Here is a 25,040-nt window from a genome sequence, read left to right on the forward strand (position 1 = left end):
ACACACCCTCCCTATCTCTGTAACCTCCACCAGCCCCTACACCCTCTCCTTATCTCTGTCACCTCCTCCAGCCCCTACACCCCCCTCCCTATCTCTGTAACCTCCTCCAGCCCCTACACCCCCTCCCTATCTCTGTAACCTCCTCCAGCCCCTACACCCCCTCCCTATCTCTGTAACCTCCTCCAGACCCTACACACCCTCCCTATCTCTGTAACCTCCTCCAGCCCCTACACCCCCCTCCCTATCTCTGTAACCCCCTCCAGCCCCTACACCCCCTCCCTAGCTCTGTAACCTCCTCCAGCCCCTACACCTCCTCCCTATCTCTGTAACCTCCTCCAGCCCCGACACCCCCTCCCTATCTCTGTAACCTCCTCCAGCTCCTACACCCCCTCCCTATCTCTGTAACCTCCTCCAGCCCCCACACCCCCTCCCTATCTCTGTAACCTCCTCCAGTCCCCTACACCCCCTCCCTATCTCTGTAACCTCCTCCAGCCCCTACACCCCCTCCCTATCTCTGTAACCTCCTCCAGCCCCTGCAACCCTCCGGGATCTCTGCTCTCCTCCAATCCCGGCCTCTCGAGCATCCCCCCCGATTCACATCACTCCGCCATTGGCGGCCGTGCCTTCAGCTGCCTGGAGGGGGGGGGGGGGGGGGGCTGAGCTCTGGAATTCCCTCCCTCAATCCCTCCACCGCTCTCACTCCCCCCCCCTCTGTCTATCTCCCTCTCCCTCTCTCCTTTGAGACTCCCCTTAATGCGTCCGAGCTCAATGTCGCCTTGTCCCTGAGATCTCCTCATGCGGCCTGGGGGGCCAGATCCTGGTTGATTGACGCTCCAGGGAAGGCCTTTGGGGATGTGGCAGGCGCTATATCAACGCAAGTTGGTGCCGTTCGAGGGTCAGTGGTGAGGGTCCGTCATCATCAAAGCTTCCGTCACCGAGAGCGAGGGGAGAGATTGAAAGGAATGAGTTGACACAAGGAGGTTGCCAGGTGACCGAGTTACAGGGAACAGGTGGAGGGAGGAATCCTTGACATTCCCTGAGGCGAAAGCTGGTCGACATTTTGAGCCTGAGGAGGTTACGGCAAATCGCGCATGGCCGTCTTTGGATAGTGTGGCGGCCATTTTGGACTGAGGCGCGGGAAGAGGCCTCCACTCGGGAAGCTGGCCAATCTTTTGAATTCTGCGTCCCAGCGCGTCGAGGGAGCTCTGTTGCCGAGTGGAGCGAAGGTGGAGGAGGTAGGCTCTGAGGGGCAGGGCAGGAAAGTGCAGTTAAGGTGGAGGACAACCGGGCTCACCTCAAATGTCACAGCCGGCGATCGGGGCCGAATGGCCAACATGGACTGTTCCGTATTGTGACGCGGGTTAGCAGGAGGTGAGAATAGTTTGGGATTCCTCGATCAAATCGACGCACTGTGGGAGGGTCTGTACTGAGGGAGCGCCGCACTGTCAGAGGGTCAGTACTGAGGGAGTGCCGCACTGTGGGAGGGTCTGGACTGAGGGAGCGCCGCACTGTCAGAGGGTCAGTACTGAGGGAGCGCCGCACTGTGGGAGGGTCTGTACTGAGGGAGTGTCGCACTGTGGGAGGGTCAGTACTGAGGGAGTGCCGCACTGTCAGAGGGTCAGTACTGAGGGAGCGCCGCACTGTCAGAGGGTCAGTACTGAGGGAGCGCCGCACTGTGGGAGGGTCAGTACTGAGGGAGCACCGCACTGTCAGAGGGTCAGTACTGAGGGAGCGCCGCACTGTCAGAGGGTCAGTACTGAGGGAGCGTTGCACTGTGGAAGGGTCAGTACTGAGGGAGCGCTGCACTGTGGGAGGGTCAGTACTGAGGGAGTGCCGCACTGTCAGAGGGTCAGTACTGAGGGAGCGCCGCACTGTCAGAGGGTCAGTACTGAGGGAGTGCCGCACTGTGGGAGGGTCAGTACTGAGGGAGTGCCGCACTGTCAGAGGGTCAGTACTGAGGGAGTGCCGCACTGTCAGAGGGTCAGTACTGAGGGAGCGTTGCACTGTGGAAGGGTCAGTACTGAGGGAGCACTGCACTGTGGGAGGGTCAGTACTGAGGGAGTGCCGCACTGTCAGAGGGTCAGTACTGAGGGAGTGCTGCACTGTGGGAGGGTCAGTACTGAGGGAGCGCCGCACTGTGGGAGGGTCAGTACTGAGGGAGGGCCGCACTGTGGGAGGGTCAGTACTGAGGGAGTGCCTCACTGTGGGAGGGTCAGTACTGAGGGAGTGCCGCACTATCCTCAGTACTGAGGGAGTGCTGCACTGTCAGAGGGTCAGTATTGAGGGAGTGCCGCAATGTCAGAGGGTCAGTACTGAGGGAGTGCTGCACTGTCAGAGGGTCAGTACTGAGGGAGCGCCGCACTGTGGGAGGGTCAGTACTGAGGGAGTGCCGCACTGTGGGAGGGTCAGTACTGAGGGAGGGCCGCACTGTGGGAGGGTCAGTACTGAGGGAGTGCCTCACTGTGGGAGGGTCAGTACTGAGGGAGTGCCGCACTATCCTCAGTACTGAGGGAGTGCTGCACTGTCAGAGGGTCAGTACTGAGGGAGTGCCGCAATGTCAGAGGGTCAGTACTGAGGGAGTGCTGCACTGTCAGAGGGTCAGTACTGAGGGAGCGCCGCACTGTCAGAGTGTCAGTACTGAGGGAGCGCGCACTGTGGGAGGGTCAGTACTGAGGGAGCGTTGTACTGTCGGAGGGTCAGTGCTGAGGGAGCGCCGCACTGTCAGAAGGTCTGTACTGAGGGAGCGCTGCACTGTCGGAGGGTCAGTACTGAGGGAGTGCCGCACTGTGGGAGGGTCAGTCCTGAGGGAGCGCCGCACTGTCAGGGGGTCAGTACTGAGGGAACGCCGCACTGTCAGAGGGTCAGTACTGAGGGAGCGCCGCACTGTCAGAGGGTCAGTACTGAGCGAGCGCCGCACTGTCAGAGGGTCAGTACTGAGGGAGCGCCGCCCATTCGGAGGGTCAGTACTGAGGGAGTGCCGCACTGTCAGAGGGTCAGTACTGAGGGAGCGCCGCACTGTCAGAGGGTCAGCACTGAGGGAGTGCCGCACTGTGGGAGGGTCAGTACTGAGGGAGCGTCGCACTGTGGGAGGGTCAGTACTGAGGGAGTGCCGCACTGTGGGAGGGTCAGTACTGAGGGAGCACCGCACTGTGGGAGGGTCAGTACTGAGGGAGTGCCGCAATGTCAGAGGGTCAGTACTGAGGGAGTGCCGCACTGTGGGAGGGTCAGTCCTGAGGGAGCGCCGCACTGTCAGGGGGTCAGTACTGAGGGAGCGCCGCACTGTCAGAGGGTCAGTACTGAGGGAGCGCCGCACTGTCAGAGGGTCAGTACTGAGCGAGCGCCGCACTGTCAGAGGGTCAGTACTGAGGGAGCGCCGCCCATTGGGAGGGTCAGTACTGAGGGAGTGCCGCACTGTCAGAGGGTCAGTACTGAGGGAGCGTCACACTGTGGGAGGGTCAGTACTGAGGGAGTGCCGCACTGTGGGAGGGTCAGTACTGAGGGAGCACCGCACTGTGGGAGGGTCAGTACTGAGGGAGTGCCGCAATGTCAGAGGGTCAGTACTGAGGGAGCGCCGCACTGTCGGACGGTCAGTACTGAGGGAGCGCCGCACTGTGGGAGGGTCAGTACTGAGGGATCCCCGCACTGTGGGAGGGTCAGTACTGAGGGAGTGCCGCACTTTGGGAGGGTCAGTACTGAGGGAGCGCCGCACTGTCAGAGGGTCAGTACTGAGGGAGTGCCGCACTGTCGGAGGGTCAGTACTGAGCGAGTGCCGCACTGTGGGAGGGTCAGTACTGAGGGAGCGCCGCACTGTGGGAGGGTCAGTACTGAGGGATCCCCGCACTGTGGGAGGGTCAGTGCTGAGGGAGTGCCGCACTGTGGGAGGGTCAGTACTGAGGAAGCGCCGCACTGTCAGAGGGTCAGTACTGAGGGAGTGCCGCACTGTCGGAGGGTCAGTAATGAGGGAGTGCCGCACTGTGGGAGGGTCAGTACTGAGGGAGCGCCGCACTGTGGGAGGGTCAGTACTGAGGGATCCCCGCACTGTGGGAGGGTCAGTGCTGAGGGAGTGCCGCACTGTGGGAGGGTCAGTACTGAGGGAGTGCCGCACTGTGGGAGGGTCAGTACTGAGGGAGCGTTGCACTGTGGGAGGGTCACTACTGAGGGAGCGCTGCACTGTCAGAGGGTCAGTACTGAGGGAGTGCCGCACTGTGGGAGGGTCAGTACTGAGGGAGCACCGCACTGTGGGAGGGTCAGTACTGAGGGAGTGCCTCACTGTGGGAGGGTCAGTACTGAGGGAGTGCCGCACTGTCCTCAGTACTGAGGGAGTGCTGCACTGTCAGAGGGTCAGTACTGAGGGAGCGCCGCACTGTCAGAGGGTCAGTACTGAGGGAGCGCGCACTGTGGGAGGGTCAGTACTGAGGGAGCGCCGCACTGTCAGAAGGTCTGTACTGAGGGAGCGCTGCACTGTCGGAGGGTCAGTACTGAGGGAGTGCCGCACTGTGGAAGGGTCAGTCCTGAGGGAGCGCCGCACTGTGGGAGGGTCAGTACTGAGGGAACGCCGCACTGTCAGAGGGTCTGTACTGAGGGAGCGCCGCCCTGTGGGAGGGTCAGTACTGAGGGAGCGTCGCACTGTGGGAGGGTCAGTACTGAGGGAGCACCGCACTGTGGGAGGGTCAGTACTGAGGGAGTGCCGCAATGTCAGAGGGTCAGTACTGAGGGAGTGCCGCACTGTGGGAGGGTCAGTCCTGAGGGAGCGCCGCACTGTCAGGGGGTCAGTACTGAGGGAGCGCCGCACTGTCAGAGGGTCAGTACTGAGGGAGCGCCGCCCATTGGGAGGGTCAGTACTGAGGGAGTGCCGCACTATCAGAGGGTCAGTACTGAGGGAGCGTCACACTGTGGGAGGGTCAGTACTGAGGGAGTGCCGCACTGTGGGAGGGTCAGTACTGAGGGAGCACCGCACTGTGGGAGGGTCAGTACTGAGGGAGTGCCGCAATGTCAGAGGGTCAGTACTGAGGGAGCGCCGCACTGTCGGACGGTCAGTACTGAGGGAGCGCCGCACTGTGGGAGGGTCAGTACTGAGGGATCCCCGCACTGTGGGAGGGTCAGTACTGAGGGAGTGCCGCACTTTGGGAGGGTCAGTACTGAGGGAGCGCCGCACTGTCAGAGGGTCAGTACTGAGGGAGTGCCGCACTGTCGGAGGGTCAGTACTGAGCGAGTGCCGCACTGTGGGAGGGTCAGTACTGAGGGAGCGCCGCACTGTGGGAGGGTCAGTACTGAGGGATCCCCGCACTGTGGGAGGGTCAGTGCTGAGGGAGTGCCGCACTGTGGGAGGGTCAGTACTGAGGAAGCGCCGCACTGTCAGAGGGTCAGTACTGAGGGAGTGCCGCACTGTCGGAGGGTCAGTAATGAGGGAGTGCCGCACTGTGGGAGGGTCAGTACTGAGGGAGCGCCGCACTGTGGGAGGGTCAGTACTGAGGGATCCCCGCACTGTGGGAGGGTCAGTGCTGAGGGAGTGCCGCACTGTGGGAGGGTCAGTACTGAGGGAGTGCCGCACTGTGGGAGGGTCAGTACTGAGGGAGCGTTGCACTGTGGGAGGGTCAGTACTGAGGGAGCGCTGCACTGTCAGAGGGTCAGTACTGAGGGAGTGCCGCACTGTGGGAGGGTCAGTACTGAGGGAGCACCGCACTGTGGGAGGGTCAGTACTGAGGGAGTGCCTCACTGTGGGAGGGTCAGTACTGAGGGAGTGCCGCACTGTCCTCAGTACTGAGGGAGTGCTGCACTGTCAGAGGGTCAGTACTGAGGGAGCGCCGCACTGTCAGAGGGTCAGTACTGAGGGAGCGCGCACTGTGGGAGGGTCAGTACTGAGGGAGCGCCGCACTGTCAGAAGGTCTGTACTGAGGGAGCGCTGCACTGTCGGAGGGTCAGTACTGAGGGAGTGCCGCACTGTGGAAGGGTCAGTCCTGAGGGAGCGCCGCACTGTGGGAGGGTCAGTACTGAGGGAACGCCGCACTGTCAGAGGGTCTGTACTGAGGGAGCGCCGCCCTGTGGGAGGGTCAGTACTGAGGGAGCGTCGCACTGTGGGAGGGTCAGTACTGAGGGAGTGCCGCACTGTGGGAGGGTCAGTACTGAGGGAGTGCTGCAATGTCAGAGGGTCAGTACTGAGGGAGCACCGCACTGTGGGAGGGTCAGTACTGAGGGAGTGCCGCAATGTCAGAGGGTCAGTACTGAGGGAGTGCCGCACTGTGGGAGGGCCAGTACTGAGGGAGCGCCGCACTGTCGGACGGTCAGTACTGAGGGAGCGCCGCACTGTGGGAGGGTCAGTACTGAGGGATCCCCGCACTGTGGGAGGGTCAGTACTGAGGGAGTGCCGCACTGTGGGAGGGTCAGTACTGAGGGAGTGCCGCACTGTCGGAGGTTCAGTACTGAGGGAGCGCCGCACTGTGGGAGGGTCAGTACTGAGGGATCCCCGCACTGTGGGAGGGTCAGTGCTGAGGGAGTGCCGCACTGTGGGAGGGTCAGTGCTGAGGGAGCGCCGCACTGTCAAAGGGTCAGTACTGAGGGAGTGCCGCACTGACAGAGGGTCAGTGCTGAGGGAGCGCCGCACTGTCAGAGGGTCAGTACTGAGGGAGCGCCGCACTGTGGGAGGGTCAGTACTGAGGGAGTGCCGCACTGTGGGAGTGTCAGTACTGAGGGAGCGCCGCACTGTGGGAGGGTCAGTACTGAGGGAGTGCCGCACTGTCAGAGGATCAGTACTGAGGGAGCACCGCACTGTGGGAGGGTCAGTACTGAGGGAGCGCCGCACTGAGGGAGGGTCAGTCATGAGGGAGCACCGCACTGTGGGAGAGTCAGTACTGAGGGAGTGCCGCAGTGTGGGAGGGTCAGTACTGAGGGAGTGCTGCACTGTGGGAGGATCAGTACTGAGGGAGTGCCGCACTGTGGGAGGGTCAGTACTGAGGGAGCGCTGCACTGTGGGAGGGTCAGTGCTGAGGGAGCGCCGCACTGTGGGAGGGTCAGTACTGAGGGAGCGCCGCACTGTGGGAGGGTCAGTACTGAGGGAGTTCCGCACTGTGGGAGGGTCAGTACTGAGGGAGTGCCGCACTGTCAGAGGGTCAGTACTGAGGGAGCGCCGCACTGTCAGAGGGTCAGTACTGAGGGAGTGCCGCACTGTCGGAGGGTCAGTACTGAGGGAGCGCCGCACTGTGGGAGGGTCAGTACTGAGGGAGTGCCGCACTGTGGGAGGGTCAGTACTGAGGGAGCGCCGCACTGTGGGAGGGTCAGTACTGAGGGAGTGCCGCACTGTGGGAGGGTCAGTACTGAGGGAGTGCCGCACTGTGGGAGGGTCAGTACTGAGGGAGTGCCGCACTGTGGGAGGGTCAGTACTGAGGGAGTGCCGCACTGTGGGAGGGTCAGTACTGAGGGAGTGCCGCACTGTCAGAGGGTCAGTACTGAGGGAGCGCCGCACTGTCAGAGGGTCAGCACTGAGGGAGTGCCGCACTGTCGGAGGGTCAGTACTGAGGGAGCGCCGCACTGTGGGAGGGTCAGTACTGAGGGAGTGCCGCACTGTGGGAGGGTCAGTACTGAGGGAGTGCCGCACTGTGGGAGGGTCAGTACTGAGGGAGTGCCGCACTGTGGGAGGGTCAGTACTGAGGGAGCGCCGCACTGTCAGAGGGTCAGCACTGAGGGAGTGCCGCACTGTCGGAGGGTCAGTACTGAGGGAGCGCCGCACTGTCAGAGGGTCAGCACTGAGGGAGTGCCGCACTGTCGGAGGGTCAGTACTGAGGGAGCGCCGCACTGTGGGAGGGTCAGTACTGAGGGACTGCCGCACTGTGGGAGGGTCAGTACTGAGGGAGTGCCGCACTGTGGGAGGGTCAGTACTGAGGGAGTGCCGCACTGTCAGAGGGTCAGGACTGAGGGAGCGCCGCACTGTCAGAGGGTCAGTACTGATGGAGCGCCGCACTGTCAGAGGGTCAGTACTGAGGGAGCGCCGCACTGTGGGAGGGTCAGTACTGAGGGAGCGCCGCACTGTGGGAGGGTCAGTACTGAGGGAGCGCCGCACTGTGGGAGGGTCAGTACTGAGGGAGTGCCGCACTGTGGGAGGGTCAGTACTGAGGGAGTGCCGCACTGTGGGAGGGTCAGTACTGAGGGAGCGCCGCACTGTGGGAGGATCAGTACTGAGGGAGCGCCGCACTGTGGGAGGGTCAGTACTGAGGGAGCGCCGCACTGTGGGAGGGTCAGTGCTGCCTTCTCCCTGATGTCCTGGGGATAGTAATTCTCCTTGAAAGAACATTTGTAAGGGGGTTGTGCCGGGTAAATTGTGGGATTTTGTGCGTTCCACCCGTTTCCACAGCGTTCAGGCACGCCGCTAACAGACAGTGAATCTCCGCCACTGGTTTCCTCTGCCTCTTCTGCAGGTTTGTGCTCAGTAAACACTGATCACTGAGGCCGACAGTAGTGTTGAAGCAGGACGTTAATGCTGTGCAATATGGAGAGTGAGTGGGTGGACTGGTTAAGCTGCAGCCTCTGATAGTTGCTGCTGTTTTTAACTTGTTCCTCAGTAAGCTTTCCGCTTATCCGACTGATCACACCCACCCGCATCGCTTCTCCGTAGCCAGCCAGGCCTTCAACTGCCTGGGGTCCTCAGCTCTGAATTTCTCTCTGTCTCTGTCTCCCCTTTCTGTCTATCGCTCTCTCTCTCACATTCTCACCACACTGTCTCCCTCTCTCCCCCTCTCTCGCTCACACATCATTCGCTCACTCTATCTCTCTCTCTCTCGCACACACCGCCTCTCTGTCTCTGTCTGTCTGTCTCTCTCTCTCTGTCTCCCTCTCTCTCTCTGGCTCTGTCTCTTCCTCTGTCTCTCCCTCTCTCTCTGTCTCTCTCTCTCTCTGTCTCCCTATGTGTCTGTCTCTCCCTCTCTCTCTGTCTCTCTCTCTCCCCCTTTCTCTCTCTCTCTCTGTCTCCCTCTCTCTCACTGTCCGTCTCTGTCACCCTGTCTCTGTCCCTCCCTCTCTCTCTCTCTCTGCCTCTCCCCCTTTCTCTCTCTCTCTGTCTCTTTCCACACACTCTCTCTCTCTCTCTCTCTCACACACACAGTCACACACACTCTCCCTCTGTCTCCCTATGTGTCTCTCTCTCTGCCTCTGTGTCTCTCCCTCTCTCTCTCTCTCTTTCTCTCCCCCTTTCTCTCTCTCTGTCACTCCCTCTCTCTCTGTCTCTCTCTATATCTCTCTGTCTCTCTCTCTCTCTGTCTCTCTGTCTGTCTCTCTCTGCCTGTCTCTGTCTCTGTCTCTCCCTCTCTGTCTCTCTCTCTGTCTCTCTCTCCCCCTTTCTCTCTGTCTCTCTCTCTCTGTAACTCCCTCTCTCTCTGTCTCTCTCTGTATTTCTCTCTCTCTGCCTGACTCTCTCTGCCTGTCTCTCTCTGTCTGTCTCTCTCTCTCTCTGTCCCTCTCTCTCTGTCTCTCTCTGTATTTCTCTCTCTCTCTCTCTGTCTGTCTCTCTGCCTGTCTCTCTCTGTCTCTCTCTCTCTCTGTCTCTCTCTCCCCCTTTCTCTCTGTCTCTCTCTCCCTCTCTCTCACACACACATCACACACACTCAAATAGCAAATAGTTGTACTTGACCCTCACACACTAGGCCCTCACCCTATCGAACGGCCATTTTGGATGAGATCCCAGAATCGGGACGGGCGCAGAAGGAGGCCATTCAGCCCATCGGTGACTTTGAACGGCTCGGTTGAATCCCCCCACTCGGCCTCCTTCTCTCCCAGGAAAACGGTCCCGGCCCCTCCAACCCTACCCTCATCGCTGAAGTTCCTCGTCCCTGGAGCCATGCACGTGAACCTTCTGGTGATCGGCATCACTGCAAATACACAAGGGGTTAATGTAAATACACTACAACTAAGTGAACACTAGAGGGAGCACCTGAGACGTCATGACATGCAGACATACAGCGAATGAACACACAGAATGGGACACGACCAATGGGCTGTCAAGACACCCAGAGGTGACACTACCACAAGGGGGCATCACACAACCCATATACCAGGACAGGGCACACATGCTCTGTCTCTTTCCACAGGCGACACTTAGAGAGTAGGACAGGGGCAGATCAAAAGCATCACACCCACCGCGTGGCTTAGAGCAGACTGGTTAGTTAGACTGAGTTACTATAGCAAGATTAGCAGGAGAGTCGAACTCATAGAGAACTGTGCTAATGGTTCAATAAATCGCATTGAACTCACTTCAACGTGTGGAGTATCTTTTGGTCAAAGCTGCAGCGAGCTGCAGCCGGTGTTATCCCAGAGTACATAACACAACAAACCCCTCCCGAGCTCTCTCCAACGCGTCCACATCCTTCCTGTAGTGTGATGTCCAGAAGGATACACAATATTCCAGCTGAGGGCTAACTAATGTCTTGTACGAGTTCAGCATCACCTCCTGGCTCTCGTGCTCTACGCCCCTATTGATAAAGCTCTGAATACTCTCTGCTTTATTAACTGCTCTCTCCACCTGCCCTCTCACCTTCAATGATCTCTGCACAGATACACCCAGGTCCCTCTGTTCCTGCCCCCCCCCCCCTTCACAATTTTACCCCTCATTTCATATCGTCTTCCCATGTTCCTCCGATTAAAAAGCATCACCTAGCACGCCTGCGCATTAAACGTCACCTGCCATCAGTCTGCCCACCAACCAGCCTCTGTCCTTTTGAGGTTCTGCACTGCCAACTCAGTTTACAATACATCCGCCAACAATTTTGTGTCATCCGCCAACTTTGAAATGGCCCTCCGCGCTCCCAGATCATCCATACATATATTAGGAAAAGCACAGGGTCACCAAACAGATCCCTTGGGAACACCCCCAACAAAGCTTCTTCCAGTCCGAAAAAAACTTCCCATGACCCTCTATTATTCAGCCAGTTTTCCATCCTGGTGGCTATGGTCCCTCTCATTCCATGCTCTCTAACCTTTCTCACAAGTCTGCTGTGTGGCACTGTTTCAAATGCCTTCTGATAAGTCCGTGTATACCATATCCACGGCATTACCCACATCCACCCTCCTGGGAAAACTGCGGCTCTTCCTACATCTTGTTCCATTGCGACTGCCAGTTGCACCCCGCATAAATGTTTCTGGACTGCTGCGCACCGCCGTGGTTAAGCGGACCGGCCTGCGATTGCCGGCGCCTACCCTTTTCTTTGAGCAGGGACGTAACGATTGCCACTCTCCAGTCCCTTGAGTCGAGAGGAAGGCTGGGAGGTTATGGCCAGAGCCCCTGTCATTCCCGATCTGGCTTCCTTCGATACCCTTCGATGAATCTCAAAGAACAAAGAAAGAACAAAGAAAAGTACAGCACAGGAACAGGCCCTTCGGCCCTCCAAGCCCGTGCTGACCATGCTGCCCGACTAAACTACAATCTTCTACACTTCCGGGGTCCATATCCCTCTATTCCCATCCTATTCATGTATTTGTCAAGATGCCCCTTAAATGTCCCTATCGTTCCTGCTTCCACCACCTCCTCCGGTAGCGAGTTCCAGGCACCCACTACCCTCTGTGTAAAAAAAAAACAAAACCGGAGCACCCGGAGGAAACCCACGCACACACGGGGAGGATGTGCAGACTCCGCACAGACAGTGACCCAAGCCGGAATCGAACCTGGGACCCTGGAGCTGTGAAGCAATTGTGATATCCACAATGCCACCGTGCTGCCCTCGTGCATCTACTCTAAACCTTGCCCCCTAGGGCACCTTAAACCTATGCCCCCTAGTAATTGACCCCTCTACCCTGGGGAAAAGCCTCTGACTATCCACTCTGTCTATGCCCCTCATAATTTTGCAGACCTCTATCAGTTCGCCCCTCAACCTCCGTCGTTCCAGTGAGAACAAACCGAGTTTATTCAACCGCTCCTCATAGCTAATGCCCTCCATTCCAGGCAACATTCTGGTAAATCTCTTCTGCACCCTCTCTAAAGCCTCCACATCCTTCTGGTAGTGTGGCGACCAGAATTGAACACTATACTCCAAGTGTGGCCTAACTAAGGTTCTATACAGCTGCAACATGACTTGCCAATTCTTATACTCAATACCCCGGCCAATGAAGGCAAGCATGCCGTATGCCTTCTTGACTACCTTCTCCACCTGTGTTGCCCCTTTCAGTGACCTGTGGACCTGTACACCTAGATCTCCCTGACTTTCAATACTCTTGAGGGTTCTACCATTCACTGTATATTCCCTACCTGCATTAGACCTTCCAAAATGCATTACCTCACATTTGTCTGGATTAAACTCCATCTGCCATCTCTCCGCCCAAGTCTCCAAACCATCTAAATCCTGCTGTATCCTCTGACAGTCCTCATCGCTATCCGCAATTCCACCAACCTTTGTGTCGTCTGCAAACTTACTAATCAGACCAGTTACATTTTCCTCCAAATCATTTATATATACTACAAACATCAAAGGTCCCAGCACTGATCCCTGTGGAACACCACTGGTCACAGCCGTCCAATTAGAAAAGCATCCTTCCATTGCTACTCTCTGCCTTCTATGACCTAGCCAGTTCGGTATCCACCTTGCCAGCTCACCCCTGATCCCGTGTGACTTAACCTTTTGTACCAGTCTGCCATGAGGGACCTTACTGAAGTAAATATAAACAACATCCACTGCCCTACCTGCATCAATCATCTTTTGTGACCTCCTCGAAAAACTCTATCAAGTTAGTGAGACACGACCTCTCATCAGACACCGGTGCCTTGTCAACTCTCTGTACCGACGTTCTGTTCGACACTTCCTCATCGACCTTGAACCCTTCGAGTGACAGAGATTTAGCAGCAATCGCCTGGGTAGCACCTTCAATCTTGGTCAAGACAGATAGATAGAACATACGTGGGAAATAGAAGCAGAAGGAGGTCATTCGGTCCTTCGATCCTGCATCCACCAATCATCATGATCATGGCAGGTCAGAGTTCAACACCCTGATCTCTTGGGGTCTATGTTCATCGATCTTTGAAAGTTGCCACTCAAGTGGATAGAGCTGTGAAGAAGGCCTATGGTGTGCTCGCGTTCATTAACAGAGGGATTGAATTTAAGAGCCGTGAGGTGATGATGCAGCTGTACAAAACCTTGGTAAGGCCACATTTGGAGTAGTGTGTGCAGTTCTGGTCGCCTCATTTTAGGAAGGATGTGGAAGCTTTGGAAAAGGTGCAAAGAAGATTTACCAGGATGTTACCTGGAACGGAGAGTAGGTCTTACGAGGAAAGGTTGAGGGTGCTAGGCCTTTTCTCATTAGACCGGAGAAGGATGAGGGGGGCGACATGATAGAGGTTTATAAGACGATCAGGGGAATAGATAGAGTAGACAGTCAGAGACTTTTTCCCCGGGTGGAACAAACCATGACAAGGGGACATAAATTTAAGGTGAATGGTGGAAGATATAGGGGGGGGATGTCCGAGGTAGGTTCTTTACCCAGAGAGTAGTGGGGGCATGGAATGCACTGCCTGTGGAAGTAGTTGAGTCGGAAACATTAGGGACCTTCAAGCGGCTATTGGATAGGTACATGGATTACGGTGGAATGATGGGGTGTAGATTAATTTGTTCTCAATCGAGGACAAAAGTTCACAACATCGTGGGCCGAAGGGCCTGTTCTGTGCTGTATTTTCTATGTTCTAATCCTGTAAGAATTTTGTAAGTTTCTATGAGATTCCCCCTCACTCTTCTAAACTCCAATGAATATAATCCGAACCGATTTTGACACCGCATTTGATGCAAAATATTAATACATCAGCCACGCCCCCTCCTCCAAGTTAAAGTCCCCCTTTTGGCCCCTAATCAAAGGCGCTCCTCTTTTTAGAACACTTTTACTATTTCTATGTCGAGAGCAGGCTTTGGGGAGTCCCCTTTATGCTAGCTGTCAATCTCCTCCAATAATTCCTCTCCACTTCTCTAACGAGCTTTCTCACACTTCTGTTTATCTCTCGCTTCCCAATTGCATTTTCTCCGTGACAACTACCAACAGCAGACTTTTTCTTTCTTTGTCTAAACTTCCATCTCCTTTTCCATCGAGGGAACTTTGAGTCTGTTTGCCCTCCCTTCCCCTTCCGAGGGATTTCACCTCGACTGCGACAAGATCACTTCAGTTGCGAAGGGAGCCCCTTGTTCAGCTACAGTTTTGGTCACAGCTCCCGTTCCCAACCCCATTGATTTGGGTTCCTCCCCAACCCCGCACCCTCCTCCTTCCCCGAGTTTGATGTTCTTACTCCCAGCACCGGTGCTGAGGGAGCGCCGCACTGTGGGAGGGTCAGTACTGAGGGAGCGCCGCACTGTGGGAGGGTCAGTACTGAGGGAGCGCCGCACTGTGGGAGGGTCAGTACTGAGGGAGCGCCGCACTGTGGGAGGGTCAGTACTGAGGGAGCGCCGCACTGTGGGAGGGTCAGTACTGAGGGAGCGCCGCACTGTGGGAGGGTCAGTACTGAGGGAGCGCCGCACTGTCGGAGGGTCAGTACTGAGGGAGCGCCGCACTGTGGGAGGGTCAGTACTGAGGGAGTGCCGCACTGTCGGAGGGTCAGTACTGAGGGAGCGCCGCACTGTGGTAGGGTCAGTACTGAGGGAGCAGCACTGTGGGAGGGTCAGTACTGAGGGAGTGCCGCACTGTCGGAGGGTCAGTACTGAGGGAGCGCCGCACTGTCGGAGGGTCAGTACTGAGGGATACCGCACTGTGGGAGGGTCAGTACTGAGGGAGCGCCGCACTGTGGGAGTGCCGCACTGTGGGAGGGTCAGTACTGAGGGAGCGCGGCACTGTGGGAGGGTCAGTACTGAGGGAGCGCCGCACTGTGGGGGGGGTCAGTACTGAGGGAGCGCCGCACTGTCAGAGGGTCAGTACTGAGGGAGCGCCGCACTGTCGGAGGGTCAGTACTGAGGGAGTGCCGCACTGTGGGAGGGTCAGTACTGAGGGAGCGCCGCACTGTCAGAGGGTCAGTACTGAGGGAGCGCCGCACTGTCGGTGGGTCAGTACTAAGGGAGTGCCGCACTGTCGGAGGGTCAGGACTGAGGGAGCGCCGCACTGTCAGAGGGTCAGTACTGAGGGAGTGCCGCACTGTGGGAGGGTCAGTACTGAGGGAGTGCCGCACTGTGGGAGGGTCAGTACTGAGGGAGCGCCGCACTGTGGAAGGGTCAGTACTGAGGGAGCACTGCACTGTGGGAGGGTCAGTACTGAGGGAGCGCCGCACTGTGGGAGGGTCAGTTCTGAGGGAGCGCCGCACTGTGGGAGGGTCAGTACTGAGGGAGCGCCGCACTGTCAGAGGGTCAGTACTCAGGGAGTGCCGCACAGTCAGAGGGTCAGTACTGAGGGAGCGCCGCACTGTGGGAGGGTCAGTATTGAGGGAGTGCTGCACTGTGGGAGGGTCAGTACTGAGGGAGCACCGCACTGTGGGAGGGTCAGTACTGAGGGAGCGCTGCACTGTGGGAGGGTCAGTACTGAGGGAGCACTGCACTGTGGGAGGGTCAGTACTGAGGGAGCGCCGCACTGTCAGAGGGTCAGTACTGAGGGAGCGCCGCACTGTGGGAGGGTCAGTACTGAGGGAGCGCCGCACTGTGGGAGGGTCAGTACTGAGGGAGCTCCGCACTGTCGGAGGGTCAGTACTGAGGGAGCGCTGCACTGTGGGTGGGTCAGTACTGAGGGAGCGCCGCACTGTGGGAGGGTCAGTACTGAGGGAGCGCCGCACTGTGGGAGGGTCAGTACTGAGGGAGTGCCGCTCTGTCAGAGGGTCAGTACTGAGGGAGTGCCGCACTGTCGGAGGGTCAGTACTGAGGGAGCGCCGCACTGTGGGAGGGTCAGTACTGAGGGAGCGCCGCACTGTCAGAGGGTCAGTACTGAGGGAGCGCCGCACTGTCAGAGGGTCAGTACTGAGGGAGCACTGCACTGTGGGAGGGTCAGTACTGAGGGAGCGCCGCACTGTCAGAGGGTCAGTACTGAGGGAGCGCCGCACTGTGGGAGGGTCAGTACTGAGGGAGCGCCGCACTGTGGGAGGGTCAGTACTGAGGGAGCTCCGCACTGTCGGAGGGTCAGTACTGAGGGAGCGCTGCACTGTGGGTGGGTCAGTACTGAGGGAGCGCCGCACTGTGGGAGGGTCAGTACTGAGGGAGCGCCGCACTGTGGGAGGGTCAGTACTGAGGGAGTGCCGCTCTGTCAGAGGGTCAGTACTGAGGGAGTGCCGCACTGTCGGAGGGTCAGTACTGAGGGAGCGCCGCACTGTGGGAGGGTCAGTACTGAGGGAGCGCCGCACTGTCAGAGGGTCAGTACTGAGGGAGCGCCGCACTGTCAGAGGGTCAGTGCTGAGGGAGCGCCGCACGGTCCCACCATTTATCTCTCAACCAAAGTTACTTAAGAAAACGGTGATCTGGGTAAAGTTGCCCGTTCTTGGAGCTTCCTTTGCACAAATGGAGGGCGCCTTCCCTGAGCGACATGACACGACAAAAAATCCCCCATTGGCTGAGGCCGTGACAGGTGCTACCAAAACAGTGCAGCGCCACCATTGCGGGCAGGGCGTAATTGCAGCGTGACGTGTTGACATAGGGAGTTCCCATTGCCAACCTCGACGGAAATCTGGGACCTCTTTCAAAGGGGCTGGCGCAGGGTCGATGGGCTGAATGGTCTCATGCGGCGGTACGATTGTGTTATTCCTCAATTTAGCCCAAATGAGTCAAATATTGTACTTTGGCTTAGTGTCTCAATGTCACGAACTGCCAATCGAGGGAAGACTTTAAGAGGAAGGATGCACTTTTAAGTATTTTTAGCATCGTGTCAAGACAGATGGTGCAGTGACTTGAGAACTTCCCGCGCGGAACAGAAACGTGCCCACTTTTGCCTTTCTCTTTTCCGACAGGCGGTTAGTTGGTCGCAAGCAAGGGGTCCTCTGGGACTCATTTCGCGCCTCCCCTTCACGGGTCGATGCCAGGCTATGTGATGTCTCTACTCCTCAGAGTCCGCAGTTAATGATGCTGGGGTTGGGGTGGTGGTGGTGGTGGGGGGTGGGGGGGGAGGTTTGGGGGGCTGCCTTGTGTAGCTCGGGCACCTCTCTCTGTGTTGCCGTGAGCTAATTTGAGCCGCGCCGTTCTGTGAGCAAGTGTGGCGGTGGCCATTTTGAGGAATGAGCGTTCGGTTCGTTTCTTGGGCGACGTGGGTCGAGAGGGTGGGGGGGGGGGGCGATGCTATCAACCTTATGTTGTTTGTTCGCTGCTCCTACACCCCCCCCTTTATGGATCCATCTCTGCCCCTAGATCTCCCTGCTGTTCCGCTCCTGATAGCTTTGAGGGCCGTCGCTGTTCCCGCTTCCCTCACATGGAACACATCGGCCTGCCCTTTCCCTACATCAAACTGCCTCTGCCTCCCGTCAGCCCACGTACACCAGCCGCAACACAACACCCTCGATATCTGATTAATACACCCTCAACAATCTCACCCAGGACTGATAAACAAACCATGTAGGCCAGATCGTGGTGAGGAAGGCAGATTTCTTTCCCTCGCGGGAGACCGGTGAACCCAGGTGGGTTTGTTGGGACAATCGATGATAGTCGTCATGGTGAATTAAACATAGGTTTGATTTTGTTGAAGAAATAGTCCAAGCAGAGAGACATAGTATAAAGATTCAACAGGTATTGTTAACAAGAGAGTACAACCACTACAGCTCAACAGGCAGTATACTATAAAGATTCAACAGCTATGGTTAACATGAATGTACAACCACACAAGCCCACCAGGTAGTATACTATAAAGATTCAACAGCTATGGTTAACAGGAAAGTACAACCACACAAGCTCGCCAGGCAGATATACTATAAAGATTCAACAGTTATGGTTAACAGGAACGTACAACCACACAAGCTCATCAGGCAGATATACTATAAAGATTCAACAACTAATTGTTAACAGGAGTGTTTTTTAAAAATTCATTTACTGGATGTGGATGTGGCTGTTTAGGCCAGCATTTATTGCCCATCCCTAGTTGCCCTTCAGAAGGTGGTGGTGAGCTGCCTTCTTGAACCACTGCAGTCCTTGAGGTGTAGGTCAGCCCACTGTGCTGTTAGGGAGGGAGTTCCCAGGATTTTGCCCCAGCGACAGTGAAGGAACGGCCGATATATTTCCCAGTCAGGATGGTGAGTGACTCGGAGGGGAACCTCCAGGTGGTGGGGTTCCCAAGTATCTGCTGCTCTTGTCCTTCTAGATGGTAGAGATCGTGGGATTGGAAGGTGCTGCCTAAGGAGCCTTGGTGAGTCCCTGCAGTGCATCGTGTAGACGGTACACACGGCTGCCACTGTGCGTCGGTGGTGGAGGGTTTGAAAGTTTGTGGAAGGAGGAGCAATCAAGCGGGGCTGCTTTGTCCTGGATGGTGTCGAGCTTTTTGACTGCTGTTTGAGCTGCACTCATCCAGGCAAGTGGAGAGTTTCCCATTGCACTCCTGACTTGTACTTTGTAGATGGCGGGCATTCTTTATGGGGGGGGAGGGGGGCAGGAGGTGAGTTACTCGCCCTAGAATTCCTAGCCTTTGACCTGCCCTGGTAGCCACAGTATTTATATGGCTGGGTCCAGCTCAGTTTCTGATCAATGGTAACCCCCAGAATGCTGATTGTGGGAGATTCAGCGATGGTAATACTAATGGTAGTGTAACAACCACACCATCGCACCAGTCAGATATACTATAAAGATTCAATAGCTATTGTTAATAGGAGAGTACGACCACACCAGAGCACCAGGCAGATATACTATAAAGATGCAACAGCTATTGTTAATAGGAGAGTACGACCACACCAGGCAGATATACTATAAAGATGCAATAGCTATGGTTAATAGGAGAGTACGACCACACCAGCGCACCAGGCAGATATACTATAAAGATGCAATAGCTATGGTTAATAGGAGAGTACGACCACACCAGCACACCAGGCAGATATACTATAAAGATTCAATAGCTATGGTTAATAGGAGAGTACGACCACACCAGCGCACCAGGCAGATATACTATCAAGATGCAATAGCTATTGTTAATAGGAGAGTACGACCACACCAGGCAGATATACTATCAAGATGCAATAGCTATTGTTAATAGGAGAGTACGACCACACCAGGCAGATATACTATCAAGATGCAATAGCTATGGTTAATAGGAGAGTACAACCACACCAGCGCACCAGGCAGATATACTATAAAGATGCAATAGCTATGGTTAATAGGAGAATATGACCACACCAGCGCACCAGGCAGATATACTATAAAGATGCAATAGCTATGGTTAATAGGAGAATATGACCACGCCAGCGCACCAGGCAGATATACTATAAAGATTCAATAGCTATTGTGAATAGGAGAGTATGACCACACCAGCGCACCAGGCAGATGTACTATAAAGATTCAATAGCTATTGTTAATAGGAGAGTGTGATCACACCAGCGCACCAGGCAGATATACTATAAAGATTCAATAACTATTGTTAATAAGAGAGTATGACCACACCAGCGCACCAGGCAGATATACGAGAAAGATTCAATAGCTATTGTTAATAGGAGAGTACGACCACACCAGCGCACCTGGCAGATATACTATATCGATTCAATGGCTATTGTTGACCACACCATCTCAACAGGCAAATCATAGAATTCACAGAATCATAGAATTTACAGTGCAGAAGGAGGCCATTTGGTCCATCGAGTCTGCACCGGCTCTTGGAAAGAGCACCCTACTTAAGCCCCACACCTCTACCCTAACCCAGTAACCCCACCTAACCTTTTTTGGACATGAAGGGTAATTTAGCGCGGCCAATCCACCTAACCCGCACATCCTTGGACTGTGGGGGGAAAACCGGAGGAAACCCACGCAGACGCGGGGAGAACGTGCAGACTCCGCACAGACAGTGACCCAAACTGGGAATCGGACCTGGGACCTTGGAGCTGTGAAGCAACAGTGCTAACCACCGTGCTGCCCACTATACTATAAAGATTCAACAGCTATTGTTAACAGGAGAGTCAAATCGCGATCCCTTCACACCACATGCTGCAGGCTCAACCTGAGAGCTCCTCTGGTCACATGGTTTACATGCTGGACACGTACTCATTGAAAATAGTCACCCTGGAAGCAATCCTGCGACAGGTGGGAAACCCGGCGGGGAGCGAATGGAGTTAGGCAGCCCTCAACGCGTGCGGCTAACCGATTGGTCCCTTTCACGTTCCAGCCTTGGCCAACGGCACCAGGGTGGCGGGCGTGGGCGCCTGCGTCGTCCTCTACTGCGGCCAGGAGGCGACGGAGTGGAGGCTCAACAACAAAAGGCTGAGCCCCTCGCGCGGGCAAGTGATTAACGCCACCACCCTGATCCTGAGTTCCACCCAGCTGCGGGATACCGGTAACTACGCCTGCGTGAGGAACGGCACGACGGTGTACAGCGTCCGACTCGTTATTCAAGGTGAGGCCCGACAGGTCGAGATGTATTTGTGTAGGGTGGAGGGGGGGGGGGGGGTTAAGGAAGCCAAGGAAGTGTTGAGATGCACAATGGAACAGATTGGCCGGCCGGGAAGGCAGGAGGAGCCTCCTCCTGCTCCTAATCTCTTTCAAGGGGATGCGCGCACTGGGCGAGGGCCCAGGGTTTATCACCCAAAACCGAGAGGTGGGGGGGGGGGGATTCAAACCACGGGGAGGAGGGGGGCGGGCGGGAGAAAGGAATAAGAGTATATGGTGATTTTGGGGGGGGGGGGGGAGATGGAAAGAGGGGACAGGAAAAGGCTCACGTGGAGCACAAAACGCAACACTCGCCTTGGAGGGCGTTGAATTTGCAAGCGGGGGGGGGGTGCGGATCGGTCAGGTGAGTGGGCCAAGGTTTGGCGGATGGCGTTTGACGCGGGTCAGTGTGAGGCTGTCCATTTTCGGTCGGACCAATGGAAAGGCGACTTCGTATCTCGAGGGAGGGGAACCGCCGAGTTCGTCGACGCGGAGGGATCTGGCCGTTCTCGCGCATGAACCTCAGAAAGCGAAGCAGAGCAGCTAATCAGGAAGGCAGGTAGGATTTTGACCTTCACAGCGAAAGGGGTAGAGTATAAGAGGAGGCGGGTGTCGCTGCAACTGGGTGAGGTATAAGCGAGGCCGCTCCTGGGATCTTCCTATGCGCTGCGGAGCAGATGGGATTTGGTGGCTGCTGAGCGAACGGTCCCGCTGGGTAGGGAATCGGAAACAAGGTGGCAGGATTAGGTCAGCCATTTTGGATGAAGTTGAGGGTTGGGTGTGGGGGAGGCAGGCGATTGGCCGCTCTGGGGCATTGCGGGGACCGCCCACACAGTCAGGAAATTAGGGTTCAAGATCGACCGCCATCGAATGGCGGGGCAGGCTCAATGGGCTGAATGGTCCACCCAACGCCACCCCGCTCCGATTTTTTCTGCCCTCGTGGGGAGACCCCAATTCAGGGCCGAACGGCCACAATTATGGGCTGAAAGATTCAATGAGATTTGAATGTGGTCGAGGGATTGCGGAATACGCTGGAGGAAGGCCAAGTAAGGTGCCGCGTTTGTATAACGCCTTGTGCGGCCACCGGACATCCCGAAGCGCACAACAACCGGTGCCGCACTGTCAGAGGGTCAGTACTGAGGGAGTGCGGCACTGTTAGAGGGTCAGTACTGAGGGAGCTCCGCACTGTGGGAGGGTCAGTACTGAGGGAGCGCCGCACTGTCAGAGGGTCAGCACTGAGGGAGCGCCGCACTGTGGGGGAGTCAGTACTGAGGGAGTGCCGCACTGTCAGAGGGTCAGTACTGAGGGAGAGCTGCACTGTGGGGGGTCAGTACTGAGGGAGAGCCGCACTGTGGGAGGGTCAGTACTGAGGGAGAGCCGCACTGTGGGAGGGTCAGTACTGAGGGAGTGCGGCACTGTCAGAGGGTCAGTACTGAGGGAGCATCGCACTGTCAGAGGGTCAGTACTGAGGGAGTGCCGCACTGTCAGAGGGTCCGTACTGAGGGAGCACCGCACTGTCAGAGGGTCAGTACTGAGGGAGTGCCGCACTGCGGGAGGGTCAGTACTGAGGGAGCGCCGCACTGTGGGAGGGTCAGTACTGAGGGAGTGCCGTATTGTGGGAGGGTCAGTACTGAGGGAGCGCCGCACTGTGGGAGGGTCAGTACTGATGGAGTGACGCACTGTGGGAGGGTCAGTACTGAGGGAGCGCCGCACTGTGGGAGGGTTAGTACTGAGGGAGTGCCGCACTGTTAGAGGGTCAGTACTGAGGGAGCGCCGCACTGTCAGAGGGTCAGTACTGAGGGAGCGCCGCACTGTGGGAGGGTCAGTACTGATGGAGTGACGCACTGTGGGAGGGTCAGTACTGAGGGAGCGCCGCACTGTGGGAGGGTCAGTACTGAGGGAGCGCCGCACTGTGGGAGAGTCAGTACTGAGGGAGCGCCACACTGTGGGAGGGTAAGTACTGAGGGAGTGCCGCACTGTGGGAGGGTCAGTACTGAGGGAGCACGGCACTGTGGGAGGGTCAGTACTGAGGGAGTGCCGCACTGTGGGAGGGTCAGTACTGAGGGAGCGCCGCACTGTGGGAGGGTCAGTAGTGAGGGAGCACCGCACTGTCAGAGGGTCAGTACTGAGGGAGCAGCGCACTGTCAGAGGGTCAGTGCTGAGGGAGTGCCGCAGTGTGGGAGGGTCAGTACTGAGGGAGCGCCGCACTGTGGGAGGGTAAGTACTGAGGGAGCGCCGCACTGTGGGAGGGTCAGTACTGAGTGAGCGCCGAACTGTGGGAGGGTCAGTACTGAGGGTGTGACGCACTGTGGGAGGGTCAGTACTGAGGGAGTGCCGCAGTGTGGGAGGGTCAGTACTGAGGGAGCGCCGCACTGTCGGAGGGTCAGTACTGAGGGAGCGCCGCACTGTGGGAGGGTCAGTACTTAGGGTGTGACGCACTGTGGGAGGGTCAGTACTGAGGGAGTGCTGCACTGTGGGAGGGTCAGTACTGAGGGAGCGCCGCACTGTCGGAGGGTCAGTACTGAGGGAGCGCCGCACTGTGGGAGGGTCAGTACTGAGGGAGTGCCGCACTGTGGGAGGGTCAGTACTGAGGGAGCGCCGCACTGTCAGAGGGTCAGTACTGAGGGAGTGCTGCAATGTGGGAGGGTCAGTACTGAGGGAGTGCCGCACTGTGGGAGGGTCAGAACTGAGGGAGCGCCGCACTGTGGAGGGTCAGTACTGAAGGAGTGCCGCACTGTGGGAGGGTCAGTACTGAGGGAGTGCCGCACTGTGGGAGGGTCAGTGCTGAGGGAGTGCCGCACTGTCGGAGGGTCAGTACTGAGGGAGCGCCGCACTGTGGGAGGGTCAGTACTGAGGGAGCGCCGCACTGTGGGAGGGTCAGTACTGAGGGAGTGCCGCACTGTGGGAGGGTCAGTACTGAGGGTGCGCCACACTGTCAGAGGGTCAGTACTGAGGGAGCGCCGCACTGTCGGAGGGTCAGTGCTGAGGGCGCGACGCACTGTGGGAGGGTCAGTACTGAGAGAGCGCCGCACTGTGGGAGGGTCAGTACTGAGGGAGTGCCGCACTGTGGGAGGGTCAGTACTGAGGGTGCGCCACACTGTCAGAGGGTCAGTACTGAGGGAGCGCCGCACTGTCGGAGGGTCAGTGCTGAGGGCGCGACGCACTGTGGGAGGGTCAGTACTGAGGGAGCGCAGCAATGTCAGAGGGTCAGTACTGAGGGAGTGCCGCACTGTGGGAGGGTCAGTACTGAGGGAGTGCCGCACTGTGGGAGGGTCAGTACTGAGGGAGCGCAGCACTGTGGGAGGGTCAGTACTGAGGGAGCGCCGCACTGTGGGAGGGTCAGTACTGAGGGAGCACCGCACTGTGGGAGGGTCAGTACTGAGGGAGCGCCGCACTGTGGGAGGGTCAGTACTGAGGGAGCGCCGCACTGTGGGAGGGTCAGTACTGAGGGAGCGCAGCACTGTGGGAGGGTCAGTACTGAGGGAGCTCCGCACTGAGGGAGCGCCGCACTGTGGGAGGGTCAGTACTGAGGGAGCGCCGCACTGTCGGAGGGTCAGTGCTGAGGGCGCGACGCACTGTGGGAGGGTCAGTACTGAGGGAGCGCAGCAATGTCAGAGGGTCAGTACTGAGGGAGTGCCGCACTGTGGGAGGGTCAGTACTGAGGGAGTGCCGCACTGTGGGAGGGTCAGTACTGAGGGAGCGCCGCACTGTGGGAGGGTCAGTGCTGAGGGAGCGCCGCACTGTCAGAGGGTCAGTACTGAGGGAGCTCCGCACTGTGGGAGGGTCAGTACTGAGGGAGCTCCGCACTGTCAGAGGGTCAGTACTGAGGGAGAGCCGCACTGTGGGAGGGTCAGTACTGATGGAGCGCCGCACTGTCGGAGGGTCAGTGCTGAGGGAGCGCCGCACTGTCGGAGGGTCAGTGCTGAGGGAGCGCCGCACTGTGGGAGGGTCAGTACTGAGGGAGCGCCGCACTGTGGGAGGGTCAGTGCTGAGGGAGCGCCGCACTGTGGGAGGGTCAGTACTGAGGGAGCGCCGCACTGTCAGAGGGTCAGTACTGAGGGAGCGCCGCACTGTCGGAGGGTCAGTACTGAGGGAGTGCCGCACTGTCAGAGGGTCAGTACTGAGGGAGCGCCGCACTGTCGGAGGGTCAGTACTGAGGGAGTGCCGCACTGTGGGAGGGTCAGTACTGAGGGAGCGCCGCACTGTCGGAGGGTCAGTGCTGAGGGAGTGTGGGAGGGGATGTGAAATCCCGGTTCCTGGCATTGCTACCTCGGTCAACATGACGAGGAGAAGTGAATGCTCTCGGACATGGCACCATCGCTGCTTGTGAAATCTTGCTGTGTGCAGGTCACACGTCCGTCGGTCAGTCTCTGGCGGGGAGGAGGAGGGGGGGTTAATGAATGACCTAACGCCGTGTTCTTCCTCCTAGAGGTGCCAAGGAGGCCGACTCCCTCCTGCATCTTGAAGTCGTACCTCAGTCCAATCCGGTGCGAGTGGAGTTCGCAGGAGCTGGGCAGGTGGACACGATGCACTCTGTCCTTCCGAGTGAGGTGGGGCTTCCTCCCAATTCAGTCAAAC

General features: G+C 57.5%; 1 protein-coding gene across 1 annotated transcript in view; it reads left to right on the plus strand.

The window, feature by feature from the left end:
• Nucleotides 1-25,040, plus strand: part of LOC140402957 (interleukin-6 receptor subunit alpha-like) — a 78,096-nt gene that overhangs the window by 16,180 nt on the left and 36,876 nt on the right. The window contains exons 2-3 of the mRNA XM_072490606.1: nt 20,203-20,430; nt 24,892-25,012. Of these exons, the coding sequence (XP_072346707.1) occupies nt 20,203-20,430; nt 24,892-25,012 (349 nt within the window). The remainder of the gene's footprint in view (nt 1-20,202; nt 20,431-24,891; nt 25,013-25,040) is intronic.

This window comes from Scyliorhinus torazame, chromosome 26, assembly GCF_047496885.1.
Source record: "Scyliorhinus torazame isolate Kashiwa2021f chromosome 26, sScyTor2.1, whole genome shotgun sequence".
NCBI classification, from domain to species: domain Eukaryota; kingdom Metazoa; phylum Chordata; class Chondrichthyes; order Carcharhiniformes; family Scyliorhinidae; genus Scyliorhinus; species Scyliorhinus torazame.